Below are 17,775 nucleotides of genomic sequence, written 5' to 3'. Positions count from 1 at the left end.
TATGATCGATTTTTACATACATATATCTCTAATAGAAATCCATATTACCTCCATGGTAGATGTCATCTACAAATCCATCATGGATGTCTATTGGACATCTGTTATAGATATATGACAGGTTTCTACATACAACTATATCTCTAATAGAACTCCATATTACCTCCATGGTAGATGTCATCTACAAATCCATCATGGATGTCTACTGGACATCTGTTATGGATATATGACAGGTTTCTACTGTCGTAACCCGACGAAATAATAATTTAATTAAACTAAAAGAAAGAGATTAGGAAATAAGATATTAAGATATTAAGAAATAAAAATAAAACGTGACGAAAAGAAAAGCAAGTCACGGCCAAAGCTGAATAAGCATAACAAAACGGAGTACGAACCGCGCTCCGGCCCAGGGACACCTCATCCTTCCTGTACCCAACGATATATAAACCGATCACCACGACGGGGTGGCAGAAAGAAATCTGAAGTCATCAACAATATAAGCCGCCGCATTGACTAAAGTAGGCTCGCTACGCTTAACCCTAGCGTATAAGACAAACACAAGAGTAGCGTAAGGCCAGTGTAAGAAGAACGACCGAAATATATTTCTTTACTATCAAGTACGAAGTGTCTACATTTGTTGCCTGGGTCCTAATCCTTTGGGCGAAAAACCCTGAAGTCCCGTCCCCCACGGCGCGGGCACAACATAAATTGGTGGCAGCGGTGGGATTCGCCTGCATCAAGTGAGACAAAGGAAATAAAAAACGTCGTGATTGCACACACCCGCTACTACAACGAAAAGCAGAAAAGTCAACTAGGAACTTCCCGGACAACCGATTTAACGAGGTAACGACCGGACTGCAACCCAAGGAGGAGACGACCTACCTCAACCGCGGAGGACAACGCGAGAACTGCGACCAAAGGAGAATGCTGCTCATCGCACTAATGTAAGTCGAACGAAGCAATTATTATAACGCGTGGATGTCGGAAGGACAAAACAAACGATCAAACAATAGAACGAACGCATCGTGGCTACATAGCGATTCTGCGGAAAGAGCGATAACACGTAGTAGTAGTAATACTATGAGGTTTCTAACCCAGGGGCTCCGAGGGGGGGGTGAGGGGCGAGGGGGAACCGGCGGGGGGGGGTGACGTCACGCGGGAGGGGGGTGTGACGTCACGGGGGATGACGTCACGCGGGGGGGGGGTGACATCATGCGGGGGATGATGACGTCACGCGGGGGGGGGGGTGACGTCACGTGCAGGGGATGATGACGTCACGTGCGGGGATGATGACGTCACGTGCGGGAATGATGACGTCACGTGCGGGGATGATGACGTCACGCGGGGATGATGACGTCACGTGCGGGGATGATGACGTCACGCGGGGGATGATGACGTCACGTGCGGGGAAGGGGGGATCGCGGCGCGAGCGATGGACGAGGGGATCCGCGCGGGTAGGGGGATCCGCGGCGCGAGCGATGGACGAGGGGGTCCGCGCGGGTGGGGGGATCCGCGGCGCGAGCGATGGACGAGGGGGTCCGCGCGGGTAGGGGGGATCCGCGGTGCGACCGATGGACGAGGGGGTCCGCGAGGAGGAGGGGGGATCCGCGGCGGGCCCGCGATGTGTCCACGTGTGAGAAGGACGGTGCACTGGTTTGAAAAGGTTAGCATAAAGTGTGTGAAGAGGACAGTGCGACAAGGATGACACGTGACATCATCAACGTGTGACAAGGATGGCGTCAACGTGGGACAAGGACGATGCATTGTAAGATGCTGCATAGGTGGGAGAAGGACGACGCAAAGGTAAGTGAGTGATAGCGATGAGCATATGAATGAGAGAGAACGATAATATCGCGAAGAGAACGCATACGAAAGAGAACTATAATATCGCGAGAACAACGTATGCGAGAGAGAACGATAATAGCTAAGATAACGCGTGCGAGCGAGAACGAAGACATCGCGAGACTTACAACTAACGCGAGACTTATTGTTAAAACGATAGCGCGTACGAAAGAGAGAGAGAGAGAACGATAAATTCTTACAACTAGCACAAGAGAGACGCAAAGGATGGGAGCGCAAGGAGAGGCGCGTAAATAAATACATTTCTTTTTTTTAAATTAAAATATAAAATTTATTTAAATGTGTGCGTGTACTATACAATTTTGTGTGTGTGTGTGTGTGTGTGTGTGTGTGTGTGTGTGTGTGTGTGTGTGTGCTTAATATATAATAATATATGATATAAAATTTAAAAAAAAAAAAATAATAATAATATAAGAAATAATGATATAAAATAAAAAAATATATATATATATAAGGGGGAGGGGGCGATGCGCCGGACTAAGGGGAGGCCGCACCTGGAACAGAAAAAGAGGAAAGATGTATTAATAAAAAACCTAGTCACAATAAAACTTATAGAAGGAAAAATATGTACTTACATCTGTATCCATTATATGTATATGCCATTGGGCGCCCGAATCTCCCCAGGCACCCAAATCTCCTCTTCCGCGTAGGACTCCTCCCCAAAGAGCCGCCGCAAGTCAAAGATATCCTCCTCGTCCTGGGGACTCTCCGGGGTGTCACCCCACATATAGGAGAGTTCATGTCTCCTTGCCCGACGCTCCGCCCGCACCCACTGCCGGCGCCGGATATTCATAAACCCGGGGATTTCTATATCAACCTGGGACTACATTAAAAAATATAATTAGTATAAATACACGCACATTGTTTTTTTTTTAAATATTCGCAAATGTAATACTTACCTCCCAATGGAAGGCCAGCTTAACAAGTAAGACACAGAGCAGGTCGAAGAAGTACTGCTTCCACCCTGGGCAATTTTCCAAAATACTATCCATTTTTTAACTCTTCTCGACTCAACTTCTCGACTCAACTGCTCTCGGAAACTTTATGATGAGGCAACGAGGTCCCGGCACGGGATTTTATAGTAGAGATGTGGCATTATCACCATATCATAAACGCGTCGTAAGACAAAAGTACACGTGGTCCCATACAACTCAGCATGGTATAATATAATATAATATTATCATATTGCGACTTTGCGAGGAGACAACGAGGTCTCGGTACGAAACTTTAGAATAAGGACGTATCATTATCGCTTTACCAAAAATGCGTCGTAAGACAAAAGTATGCATGTTCCCACGCAAATTAGCATGATATAACGCTATAATGCATCAACCCTGCTCGAACGGTCATCGAACGGAAACGAACGATTGTCGAACGCAAACGAACACCCGTCGAACGCAAACGAACGCTCATCGAACGGCTATCGAACGGTAATTGAACGGTCATCGAACGGAAACGAACGCCCGTCGAACGGTAATTGAACGGTCATCGAACGCCCGTTGAACGGAAATGAACGGTCATCGAACGGAAACGAACGCTCGTCGAACGGAAATGAACGGCTGTCGAACGGAAATGAACGCTCATCGAACGGAAACGAACGCCCGTCGAACGACAATTGAACGGCTATCGAACGGTCATCGAACGGAAATGAACGCTCATCGAACGGAAACGAACGGCTATCAAACGCCCGTCGAACGGAAACGAACGATCATCGAACGGAAACGAACGCTCGTCGAACAAAAATCAACGGCTATCAAACGGTCATCGAACGGAAACGGACGCTTGTCAAATGTAAAAACTATATTATCAAATATTTAAATGTTTTATCATATACCACAATGTAGTATCGAAATACAATATCTGCGGCAGCTGTGTCACGTACGGAAACACGATACTGCACACGTACATAGATAGAGATGAGGAAAGAAAGGAGAGAATAAGAAAGACGATAAAAATATATTGCATCATCAATTTATTATAAATATGGATTCGATGAATCATTATCATGATGTTTCAACCACCAATTATAAATCTTAAATACATTTTGTAAAGCGCAATTTTTTACATGATTTTCACAACGTACAGTATTCTTAATATCTAACTTATTTAAAGAAGCTACATCCTCATAGTCTGCATCCAAAGTTTCGATAATCACATCGTTTCTCGCATCATTGTCCAGTACATCAGCTAACCATTGTCGTTTTTCGTGCTCTTTAACGTACACGAGAGGTGACGCATCATCATCCTCCCCCGTTGCACCCATCACCGCCGTCGTAATTAAACGTTTCGATTTCCAATATGAAACGTGTCCATCATTCCACGATAATCCATGATGATTTTTCATCAACCATAAAATCTGACATCTCTCAGATTTTGTGAGCGTGTGCCATGGTTCGGGACATGTAAAAATGTAATGAGAAAGTACGGATCCCTTTCTCAGAACAGCAGCTTCCTTCACGACAAAATTTTTGTCAACGATAAATCCTTGTAGATCCACAAACGTTGGCACAGCCATGATGACAAGATCTGATCGCAGACTGATGTCGATCGTCAAACATCTCAATCTTTTATATTTTTCATATGCAATGGAGGGGGTATTTGCTGACTTATGTAATTTTGCGGACTACATTGGTCAATGGATTATATTCGACAACCCGATCGTGCAAGATCAGACAGTAGGCGGTAGTATTCGCCGGTATATTTTCCCTGCATTCAAACTCTATTCTCACGTCCACGGTAGCAGTTTTGACAGACTCGTTTTGTCGTGAGCAATCAATGACCGCGAGAGGACCGCAATGTAGAAACTTTGAAATGGTTAATAGCGTGGTGCTGTTATCGCATCCGTAATAAGATTTGCGAAAACGAGAGTACATGTTGAATAGAACGGCGAATCTATTTTTTTCAAAATCTAAATTTAAATCATCATAGGGATAAAATTCCGAGTTTAAATAGAGTTTAACGTTGGTCAATTTGCAGTCATCGAACAATGTAACATCTTGTGGCACTGAATTCTTTTTACCAGTTTGCAATGCAAAGATCACGTACCGTGGTTTCTCTAGCTGGGAGGCGGCTTTCACGGTCCATGAATGCTTAGTCGTGCTATGCAGCAGAGGAAATTCGTATAGATCCCAAGATCTGAAACTCATGTTCAAGTATCGTCCGCTTTCCAACATTCGCAACATCGACAATTTATTAATCTCGTTCAATATTACATGAGGCATACGCCACTGTATCTTGAGTAATTCAATCTCTGCTTCCGACGATGGGTGTCCGAATAGACAATTATTATCGTTGCGCGAACGTATCAAAATCAATTCGTGACGAGCGTTAATCACAACGCGTTTATAATCTTCGCAAAATCCCAGCAGCATGTTGAGCGGTACGCAATAGTTGAAATAATTTTTGTCACCATTGTACGTCAAATCCCACGCAGCGTTCTTCAAGTTTATACTTTTCTGGTGCGTTAGAGAGACATAATTTTTGAGCGTCGAAGTTATTCCAACATTTCTGTTGCGATCAATCTCTACTCCGTCGAGTTCGTATCGAAGCTCATCAAACATGAATGCGACGCAATTGTTTCCCAATACAACCTTCATTTCGTCATTCGCTTTACGCACATTAAACCTTCCCTCGATGTAAAGAAAGCTTTCGCACGGTAACGTGTACAAATCCTGATGTTGTATAGGTATTCGTATCTCGTCGCTGTATCCAAGCGTCGTATTGGCGTACGGATTGTATGTATGAGTCTCAATCTTGACGATGCGATCGTCAAAGACTGGCTCACCTCCGATATTCAAAATATCAATCATTCTTTTCGTACGATGAATCCCAATGATTTTAAAAATTCACGATTCAACGCGCTCAGCTTCTTCTTAATGGCTATCTTATTATTGTCACCCGATACCGCAATAGTATTGTCCCTCGTAAAAGTATTGTCTCTCGCGTGCTCCGTTTCGTTCAGCACGAGCATACTATGTTTGTCGCCGCCGTATATGCAATCTTACGGTAATTTCCTCTCCTCGAAAATCGAGCAATCGACCTCTTTGATCCACAATACGTATCGTTAAATCCGTAATGCTCCGTACGATGATCGGCAGGTAAATGATCTGTGCCGGCGTTTCCGATATCTTATATCCTGGTGGTACGCTCGGTGAAAATTCATGTATTGTGTGTACGCGCATGCCATTGCTGTACGCACCAGTAGTCACGTTACATTCTATACGAATAATATTTACGTTTATAATATTAACTGGTTCGTCCGATTCGTACCACTCGCGAGGTTGCAATATACGATTCGATGAGAATCCAAGCAAGGATCCTACATTGTCGGGTTTGGTAAAGTTTATTCTGTAGGCACATTTGATTTCGCTCTTTAGCGTGCTATGATTGGCGCGAAGCGCTATTGGATATTCCTCATCATAATCGTTTTCAACATCTCTGGAAAGGTGTTCATCTTGCAAAATTGCACGTTTGAGATAGTCATTTATAGCGTGCAATTCGTACGATCCTTCGGGAATCGTAATTTCTTTGTCGTCGTTGCCAAAGTAAAATTTATTATTCAAAAAATTTACGTTTGGAATCGTATGATAAGTTTCAAAATCCGTTAATCCAAGCTCGTAATCGGCATCAGTCAAATCTATAGCGGGAAAATAGCTTACAGCGAGAACGCTGCTTCTGCCAGTCAACGTAAGTGTCAGTGACATGTCGAACGAATACTGAGTCGTGACGATGGATTGTCAGGCTTTAAATTGATCGTCGACTGTTTGAAGAAATTTTAAACACAACTGTCCACAGATGCTCTGATTGTAACTTTGATAAGATGCATAATTGTATTCAATTTTCACTCGTCCGAAATATCGCACAAGTTCCTTGGGTGGTCGAAGGTTTCCAAAACTGTCGAAATATACGACACGATCTCCCCTCTTTGCGTATGCTACCCAATGAGTACCGGGACCATCAACGTCATCCAAATTGACGATACCGCTCTCGTTTCGTCGTACACCGCTTATTGGTAAATTATTGCGCATGAAAACACCTCTAAAGAACGGTATGTGCATACGTTTCGCCAATTGTTCCAATTGCACGTTAGTTGTCGCACCCGTAGGCATTTTTAATGTTTTTTCGACGTTTTTTTTTTTCTCTTAGACTTTGTTGAGAATCCCTGTCCACGCTTGTACGGAGCGAGATAAAGTCCGCGACCTTCCATAGCGTGATTGTGACGCTGCAACTCTTCCAGCTGACGTTGCGCCGCCTTGCTATCGTTTACCGCCTTTGCGATTCCCGCCGCACCGCCGGCCAAAGAACCGACAACTCCCAACAACGGTAAAAGTGGTAAAATACCACCGCGTTTCGCTACTGGAAGTATTCGTTTTTTCCTCCTCTTTGTCGTCGATGGCTTTTTCATCCCCATGCCGAGTTTTGTCTTTGCCTTCATTGCCGCCCAAACAGTCGTAGCGGCTGCTCTTTCACCAAGAGTCGAATCCCTCGCGGTAATGCGTTCTCGCGCTCTTGCAGCTAGTATGCGATCCGCGACGTGTCGTTGACCGAGGTCGTTGCTTCGCGAGTAAGCAATGTCGTGCTCGCGACAAGCGGTGTCCAATGGATTGATGCCTCGATCGCCTCTAGCCAATCGTTTCTCTAATCGAGTTCCCGGGCCGCAAAACTGATAACCGGGAATATGTAATTCGATGGGAAAAGCGTTTATCGCACGATTTAAGAGACCGCTACCTCTTACGATTCTCGCTGACATTCGTAGCAATTTTTTATTAACGGTGGTGGACCGTCGATGTGTGTTCGCATCCACGGCTGATTGTAATGTCGCATGCACGAACGATATTGTCGAACCTCCGAATCAGCCTTTATATATTCTGGAAGCTTGTCTCACAATCGTTCCACGTAATCACCAAAATTTTGTAGTAAAACAATCTTTGGGATATACTGCAGTTGTTCGGCGGTAAGCCGGAAAATGTCTCTTTCATCCGACAGAAGGAGAAACATTTTGATACTGAACGGTTTCGAGTTGAGACACCTCTATAAATAGGTCTCCCCCCTCGTGATCATTCGCAAAATTGATTCGAAAGAGAAAACATGCGGTTCGTGCGACAAGCGCGGATAATCAAAGTATCAAATTTCGACGATAGACTAATATCGGAGAAAAAAGTACGCAAGCATGGAAACATGCTACCGACTACTATGCGCGGTATCGTTTGCGGCCCTTCAAACTGCGGTAAGACAAACGTGTTGATTAGTTTGATAGAAAGTCCGTACGGTGTACGTTTCGAGAACGCGTACGTATACTCGAAATCGCTTCAACAACCGAAATATAGATACTTGGAAAATTTATTAGCACCTATAGACGAAATTGGTTATTTCACATTCTCTAATAACAGCGATGTCATTCCACCGAGCGAGGCGCTTCCGAATTCCATCTTTATCTTTGATGACGTGGCATGTGACAAGCAAGATACGATAAGAGAATACTTTGCAATGGGTCGACACTCGAGCGTCGACTGTTTCTATCTTTGTCAAACGTATGCCAAGATACCTAAGCATCTTATACGCGACAATGCGAATCTTTTGATTTTATTTAAACAAGACGGCACAAACTTGAAACATGTATACAACGATCATGTAAATACCGACATGTCTTACGACGATTTCCGCGCATTGTGTCAGAAATGTTGGCAACGCAAATATGGCTTCGTAGTCATTGATAAAGACAGCACGTTGATCAATGGACGATATAGAAGAGGATTTAATGATTTCGCGATACCGTAAAGCGATCAGTCGTCATCGACACATCGATCAAGCATCATGAACGACGATCGTGAAAAGATTGCGATAGAGATTGCAAAAATGAGCGAATCAATTCGCAAAAAATATCGCGCTTTGAAAACTGGTAAAATGGAGGAAGACGTTGCATTGGAAAGACAATTTAAGCCAATTACCGAACCTTTAAAACAGCTTATCGAAAATACTGTGGAATCTGATGCGCCGAAAATTGAACCATTGAGTTTAACGTTTGGAGAGAAGCACGAGGAAAAAATAAAAGAGTCGAAGCAAGGAATAAAGCGAGCACGGATAAATATGCCGATAAACGATTCGCCGATATATTCGACACCGAATCGATCGAAACGAAGGAAACAATTTTCTAATATGGCTACTGTTTCTACTCCGATAAAAGTACAACCGCGTCAAACAATACCATCCCCGTCCGTCGAAGAAATTTATGAGACCACGCCCGATTCATTTGTAACATCGGTCCGACATGAATTAGAAACGTCCGAAGGTCAGAAAACGTTCCGAGATCATTTTGGTCCACTAGCGCAAAAATATATAGGAGCTATCATGAGTGTTGATAAAAATAAGAGTATGGATTACGTCTACGGTGTTAAATTTACCAGCGAAGGAATGATGCTCGGTGATAAACGTTTCGATGTGGACATGGAAGATAATATAATTATCGATGGAATAAAATATACGGGATCCGAAGGTATCTACGATTTGATTTTTAGAAAATTTCCCAATCATAAAAAATACACTCAAGACGATTTGTATAAATATCAAAGTATATTAAAAGCAACAAATGCGCATAAACGTGACAACAAAGTTAATAATCCTATTAAAAGTAACAAAGGATACAAGTACAAATATATAATTGCACCATTATTCCCCGATAGAAAGGTGGGAAGAGGTATAGACGCGCCGCACACCATGACGCTAAGCGACAACATGATCGATTACGTGCATTGGAACGATCCCAACGAATTGGTAGATCGTTTGCGATTGCTGGACGCCTCGCGTCGAGCCGGCAACAATGCTCACGACAATGAAATCTTGTCAATTATCGAAGAACTTCGCGAGGCTGGCATTATTATAAATTAAACTATGCGTCAACGATACATGTCATTCCGTCAAAGTTCTCGGTACCGAAATGTCGATTAATAAATTTGGATTATCGCTCGGAACGTCGAATAATTTGTACTATCAATGGAATGGATTATTGAAAAATTACGTTCGCGATAACGCTCTCTGCCAGACTACTACCGGCTTTGACGCAAGGTCGCGCAAGATTCAACGTGTAGCGCAACCGGAAACTGATACTGACGCCGTCAACAAACGATACGTGGATAAACTTTTGAGAGATCGACAGGGAGAAATTGAGCAAAAAATTATCACGCTTGAAACACACGTGCAGGCGCTACGAATAATGATGGACGAGATAAAGAATGTGCTGAGATATGCAACATCTGACTCGACACAGTAAACGAGACATACTAATATCGCAATATTAATTATGCCTCGATCAAACGTGCGAAAGAAGATATACACCTCCGAAAAGCGACAACTTGTCGAGGAACTACATGCTCCGGCGAGAAGAAATTTTCCACGAAGACGCGTCATTGTACGCGGATACGACGATCTGTGGCAGGCGGACGTGGTCGACATGCGTTCGTATTCTCGACTCAACAAGGGTCATAAATACATACTCACAGTTACCGATGTGTTGAGCAAGTATGCGTGGGCCGTACCGCTCAAGAGCAAGAGCGGAAACGAAATGTCCGAAACGATTGCAAAGATTATTGGAGACGACAAAAGGTGTCCGAAAAATTTTCAAACCGACAGAGGAAAAGAATTTTACAACGCGAGTGTGCAGAAACTCATGAAGAAACACAACATTAATCATTACTCGACGTATTCCATTATGAAAGCCTCGGTCGTGGAACGATTCAACCGTACTTTGAAAAACAATATGTGGAAAATGTTTTCGCGTATTGTACTCTGCAACGAGTCGAGATAGCTCGTCGATCCATTTGTAATTTCCGTTGAGCGAACGTAATTTTTCAATAATCCATTCCATTGATAGTACAAATTATTCGACGTTCCGAGCGATAATCCAAATTTATTAATCGACATTTCGGTACCGAGAACTTTGACGGAATGACATGTATCGTTGACGCATAGTTTAATTTATAATAATGCCAGCCTCGCGAAGTTCTTCGATAATTGACAAGATTTCATTGTCGTGAGCATTGTTGCCGGCTCGACGCGAGGCGTCCAGCAATCGCAAACGATCTACCAATTCGTTGGGATCGTTCCAATGCACGTAATCGATCATGTTGTCGCTTAGCGTCATGGTGTGCGGCGCGTCTATACCTCTTCCCACCTTTCTATCGGGGAATAATGGTGCAATTATATATTTGTACTTGTATCCTTTGTTACTTTTAATAGGATTATTAACTTTGTTGTCACGTTTATGCGCATTTGTTGCTTTTAATATACTTTGATATTTATACAAATCGTCTTGAGTGTATTTTTTATGATTGGGAAATTTTCTAAAAATCAAATCGTAGATACCTTCGGATCCCGTATATTTTATTCCATCGATAATTATATTATCTTCCATGTCCACATCGAAACGTTTATCACCGAGCATCATTCCTTCGCTGGTAAATTTAACACCGTAGACGTAATCCATACTCTTATTTTTATCAACACTCATGATAGCTCCTATATATTTTTGCGCTAGTGGACCAAAATGATCTCGGAACGTTTTCTGACCTTCGGACGTTTCTAATTCATGTCGGACCGATGTTACAAATGAATCGGGCGTGGTCTCATAAATTTCTTCGACGGACGGGGATGGTATTGTTTGACGCGGTTGTACTTTTATCGGAGTAGAAACAGTAGCCATATTAGAAAATTGTTTCCTTCGTTTCGATCGATTCGGTGTCGAATATATCGGCGAATCGTTTATCGGCATATTTATCCGTGCTCGCTTTATTCCTTGCTTCGACTCTTTTATTTTTTCCTCGTGCTTCTCTCCAAACGTTAAACTCAATGGTTCAATTTTCGGCGCATCAGATTCCACAGTATTTTCGATAAGCTGTTTTAAAGGTTCGGTAATTGGCTTAAATTGTCTTTCCAATGCAACGTCTTCCTCCATTTTACCAGTTTTCAAAGCGCGATATTTTTTGCGAATTGATTCGCTCATTTTTGCAATCTCTATCGCAATCTTTTCACGATCGTCGTTCATGATGCTTGATCGATGTGTCGATGACGACTGATCGCTTTACGGTATCGCGAAATCATTAAATCCTCTTCTATATCGTCCATTGATCAACGTGCTGTCTTTATCAATGACTACGAAGCCATATTTGCGTTGCCAACATTTCTGACACAATGCGCGGAAATCGTCGTAAGACATGTCGGTATTTACATGATCGTTGTATACATGTTTCAAGTTTGTGCCGTCTTGTTTAAATAAAATCAAAAGATTCGCATTGTCGCGTATAAGATGCTTAGGTATCTTGGCATACGTTTGACAAAGATAGAAACAGTCGACGCTCGAGTGTCGACCCATTGCAAAGTATTCTCTTATCGTATCTTGCTTGTCACATGCCACGTCATCAAAGATAAAGATGGAATTCGGAAGCGCCTCGCTCGGTGGAATGACATCGCTGTTATTAGAGAATGTGAAATAACCAATTTCGTCTATAGGTGCTAATAAATTTTCCAAGTATCTATATTTCGGTTGTTGAAGCGATTTCGAGTATACGTACGCGTTCTCGAAACGTACACCGTACGGACTTTCTATCAAACTAATCAACACGTTTGTCTTACCGCAGTTTGAAGGGCCGCAAACGATACCGCGCATAGTAGTCGGTAGCATGTTTCCATGCTTGCGTACTTTTTTCTCCGATATTAGTCTATCGTCGAAATTTGATACTTTGATTATCCGCGCTTGTCGCACGAACCGCATGTTTTCTCTTTCGAATCAATTTTGCGAATGATCACGAGGGGGGAGACCTATTTATAGAGGTGTCTCAACTCGAAACCGTTCAGTATCAAAATGTTTCTCCTTCTGTCGGATGAAAGAGACATTTTCCGGCTTACCGCCGAACAACTGCAGTATATCCCAAAGATTGTTTTACTACAAAATTTTGGTGATTACGTGGAACGATTGTGAGACAAGCTTCCAGAATATATAAAGGCTGATTCGGAGGTTCGACAATATCGTTCGTGCATGCGACATTACAATCAGCCGTGGATGCGAACACACATCGACGGTCCACCACCGTTAATAAAAAATTGCTACGAATGTCAGCGAGAATCGTAAGAGGTAGCGGTCTCTTAAATCGTGCGATAAACGCTTTTCCCATCGAATTACATATTCCCGGTTATCAGTTTTGCGGCCCGGGAACTCGATTAGAGAAACGATTGGCTAGAGGCGATCGAGGCATCAATCCATTGGACACCGCTTGTCGCGAGCACGACATTGCTTACTCGCGAAGCAACGACCTCGGTCAACGACACGTCGCGGATCGCATACTAGCTGCAAGAGCGCGAGAACGCATTACCGCGAGGGATTCGACTCTTGGTGAAAGAGCAGCCGCTACGACTGTTTGGGCGGCAATGAAGGCAAAGACAAAACTCGGCATGGGGATGAAAAAGCCATCGACGACAAAGAGGAGGAAAAAACGAATACTTCCAGTAGCGAAACGCGGTGGTATTTTACCACTTTTACCGTTGTTGGGAGTTGTCGGTTCTTTGGCCGGCGGTGCGGCGGGAATCGCAAAGGCGGTAAACGATAGCAAGGCGGCGCAACGTCAGCTGGAAGAGTTGCAGCGTCACAATCACGCTATGGAAGGTCGCGGACTTTATCTCGCTCCGTACAAGCGTGGACAGGGATTCTCAACAAAGTCTAAGAGAAAAAAAAAACGTCGAAAAAACATTAAAAATGCCTACGGGTGCGACAACTAACGTGCAATTGGAACAATTGGCGAAACGTATGCACATACCGTTCTTTAGAGGTGTTTTCATGCGCAATAATTTACCAATAAGCGGTGTACGACGAAACGAGAGCGGTATCGTCAATTTGGATGACGTTGATGGTCCCGGTACTCATTGGGTAGCATACGCAAAGAGGGGAGATCGTGTCGTATATTTCGACAGTTTTGGAAACCTTCGACCACCCAAGGAACTTGTGCGATATTTCGGACGAGTGAAAATTGAATACAATTATGCATCTTATCAAAGTTACAATCAGAGCATCTGTGGACAGTTGTGTTTAAAATTTCTTCAAACAGTCGACGATCAATTTAAAGCCTGACAATCCATCGTCACGACTCAGTATTCGTTCGACATGTCACTGACACTTACGTTGACTGGCAGAAGCAGCGTTCTCGCTGTAAGCTATTTTCCCGCTATAGATTTGACTGATGCCGATTACGAGCTTGGATTAACGGATTTTGAAACTTATCATACGATTCCAAACGTAAATTTTTTGAATAATAAATTTTACTTTGGCAACGACGACAAAGAAATTACGATTCCCGAAGGATCGTACGAATTGCACGCTATAAATGACTATCTCAAACGTGCAATTTTGCAAGATGAACACCTTTCCAGAGATGTTGAAAACGATTATGATGAGGAATATCCAATAGCGCTTCGCGCCAATCATAGCACGCTAAAGAGCGAAATCAAATGTGCCTACAGAATAAACTTTACCAAACCCGACAATGTAGGATCCTTGCTTGGATTCTCATCGAATCGTATATTGCAACCTCGCGAGTGGTACGAATCGGACGAACCAGTTAATATTATAAACGTAAATATTATTCGTATAGAATGTAACGTGACTACTGGTGCGTACAGCAATGGCATGCGCGTACACACAATACATGAATTTTCACCGAGCGTACCACCAGGATATAAGATATCGGAAACGCCGGCACAGATCATTTACCTGCCGATCATCGTACGGAGCATTACGGATTTAACGATACGTATTGTGGATCAAAGAGGTCGATTGCTCGATTTTCGAGGAGAGGAAATTACCGTAAGATTGCATATACGGCGGCGACAAACATAGTATGCTCGTGCTGAACGAAACGGAGCACGCGAGAGACAATACTTTTACGAGGGACAATACTATTGCGGTATCGGGTGACAATAATAAGATAGCCATTAAGAAGAAGCTGAGCGCGTTGAATCGTGAATTTTTAAAATCATTGGGATTCATCGTACGAAAAGAATGATTGATATTTTGAATATCGGAGGTGAGCCAGTCTTTGACGATCGCATCGTCAAGATTGAGACTCATACATACAATCCGTACGCCAATACGACGCTTGGATACAGCGACGAGATACGAATACCTATACAACATCAGGATTTGTACACGTTACCGTGCGAAAGCTTTCTTTACATCGAGGGAAGGTTTAATGTGCGTAAAGCGAATGACGAAATGAAGGTTGTATTGGGAAACAATTGCGTCGCATTCATGTTTGATGAGCTTCGATACGAACTCGACGGAGTAGAGATTGATCGCAACAGAAATGTTGGAATAACTTCGACGCTCAAAAATTATGTCTCTCTAACGCACCAGAAAAGTATAAACTTGAAGAACGCTGCGTGGGATTTGACGTACAATGGTGACAAAAATTATTTCAACTATTGCGTACCGCTCAACATGCTGCTGGGATTTTGCGAAGATTATAAACGCGTTGTGATTAACGCTCGTCACGAATTGATTTTGATACGTTCGCGCAACGATAATAATTGTCTATTCGGACACCCATCGTCGGAAGCAGAGATTGAATTACTCAAGATACAGTGGCGTATGCCTCATGTAATATTGAACGAGATTAATAAATTGTCGATGTTGCGAATGTTGGAAAGCGGACGATACTTGAACATGAGTTTCAGATCTTGGGATCTATACGAATTTCCTCTGCTGCATAGCACGACTAAGCATTCATGGACCGTGAAAGCCGCCTCCCAGCTAGAGAAACCACGGTACGTGATCTTTGCATTGCAAACTGGTAAAAAGAATTCAGTGCCACAAGATGTTACATTGTTCGATGACTGCAAATTGACCAACGTTAAACTCTATTTAAACTCGGAATTTTATCCCTATGATGATTTAAATTTAGATTTTGAAAAAAATAGATTCGCCGTTCTATTCAACATGTACTCTCGTTTTCGCAAATCTTATTACGGATGCGATAACAGCACCACGCTATTAACCATTTCAAAGTTTCTACATTGCGGTCCTCTCGCGGTCATTGATTGCTCACGACAAAACGAGTCTGTCAAAACTGCTACCGTGGACGTGAGAATAGAGTTTGAATGCAGGGAAAATATACCGGCGAATACTACCGCCTACTGTCTGATCTTGCACGATCGGGTTGTCGAATATAATCCATTGACCAATGTAGTCCGCAAAATTACATAAGTCAGCAAATACCCCCTCCATTGCATATGAAAAATATAAAAGATTGAGATGTTTGACGATCGACATCAGTCTGCGATCAGATCTTGTCATCATGGCTGTGCCAACGTTTGTGGATCTACAAGGATTTATCGTTGACAAAAATTTTGTCGTGAAGGAAGCTGCTGTTCTGAGAAAGGGATCCGTACTTTCTCATTACATTTTTACATGTCCCGAACCATGGCACACGCTCACAAAATCTGAGAGATGTCAGATTTTATGGTTGATGAAAAATCATCATGGATTATCGTGGAATGATGGACACGTTTCATATTGGAAATCGAAACGTTTAATTACGACGGCGGTGATGGGTGCAGCGGGGGAGGATGATGATGCGTCACCTCTCGTGTACGTTAAAGAGCACGAAAAACGACAATGGTTAGCTGATGTACTGGACAATGATGCGAGAAACGATGTGATTATCGAAACTTTGGATGCAGACTATGAGGATGTAGCTTCTTTAAATAAGTTAGATATTAAGAATACTGTACGTTGTGAAAATCATGTAAAAAATTGCGCTTTACAAAATGTATTTAAGATTTATAATTGGTGGTTGAAACATCATGATAATGATTCATCGAATCCATATTTATAATAAATTGATGATGCAATATATTTTTATCGTCTTTCTTATTCTCTCCTTTCTTTCCTCATCTCTATCTATGTACGTGTGCAGTATCGTGTTTCCGTACGTGACACAGCTGCCGCAGATATTGTATTTCGATACTACATTGTGGTATATGATAAAACATTTAAATATTTGATAATATAGTTTTTACATTTGACAAGCGTCCGTTTCCGTTCGATGACCGTTTGATAGCCGTTGATTTCTGTTCGACGAGCGTTCGTTTCCGTTCGATGATCGTTCGTTTCCGTTCGACGGGCGTTTGATAGCCGTTCGTTTCCGTTCGATGAGCGTTCATTTCCGTTCGATGACCGTTCGATAGCCGTTCGACGGGCGTTTGATAGCCGTTCGTTTCCGTTCGATGAGCGTTCATTTCCGTTCGATGACCGTTCGATAGCCGTTCAATTGTCGTTCGACGGGCGTTCGTTTCCGTTCGATGAGCGTTCATTTCCGTTCGACAGCCGTTCATTTCCGTTCGACGAGCGTTCGTTTCCGTTCGATGACCGTTCATTTCCGTTCAACGGGCGTTCGATGACCGTTCAATTACCGTTCGACGGGCGTTCGTTTCCGTTCGATGACCGTTCAATTACCGTTCGATAGCCGTTCGATGAGCGTTCGTTTGCGTTCGACGGGTGTTCGTTTGCGTTCGACAATCGTTCGTTTCCGTTCGATGACCGTTCGAGCAGGGTTGATGCATTATAGCGTTATATCATGCTAATTTGCGTGGGAACATGCATACTTTTGTCTTACGACGCATTTTTGGTAAAGCGATAATGATACGTCCTTATTCTAAAGTTTCGTACCGAGACCTCGTTGTCTCCTCGCAAAGTCGCAATATGATAATATTATATTATATTATACCATGCTGAGTTGTATGGGACCACGTGTACTTTTGTCTTACGACGCGTTTATGATATGGTGATAATGCCACATCTCTACTATAAAATCCCGTGCCGGGACCTCGTTGCCTCATCATAAAGTTTCCGAGAGAAGTTGAGTCGAGAAGAGTTAAAAA

General features: G+C 43.0%; 1 protein-coding gene across 1 annotated transcript; it reads right to left on the bottom strand.

The window, feature by feature from the left end:
- Window positions 1-2,399: 2,399 nt before the first annotated feature.
- Window positions 2,400-2,849, bottom strand: LOC145959384 (uncharacterized). Its single transcript, XM_083078190.1, has 2 exons — window positions 2,757-2,849; window positions 2,400-2,680 (listed from the first exon to the last, which is right to left on the bottom strand). The coding sequence occupies exons 1-2, from the start codon at window positions 2,847-2,849 to the stop codon at window positions 2,444-2,446; spliced, it is 330 nt and encodes a 109-aa protein (XP_082934316.1). The 3' UTR covers window positions 2,400-2,443.
- Between the last annotated feature and the right edge of the window lie 14,926 nt (window positions 2,850-17,775).

This window comes from Camponotus vicinus, unplaced genomic scaffold, assembly GCF_025532165.1.
Source record: "Camponotus vicinus isolate PSW18456_S1 unplaced genomic scaffold, iyCamVici1.0 SCAF_1, whole genome shotgun sequence".
Lineage (NCBI taxonomy): Eukaryota > Metazoa > Arthropoda > Insecta > Hymenoptera > Formicidae > Camponotus > Camponotus vicinus.
Note: the sequence above shows the minus strand (reverse complement) of the source record. Positions and strands in the feature narration are given on the sequence as shown.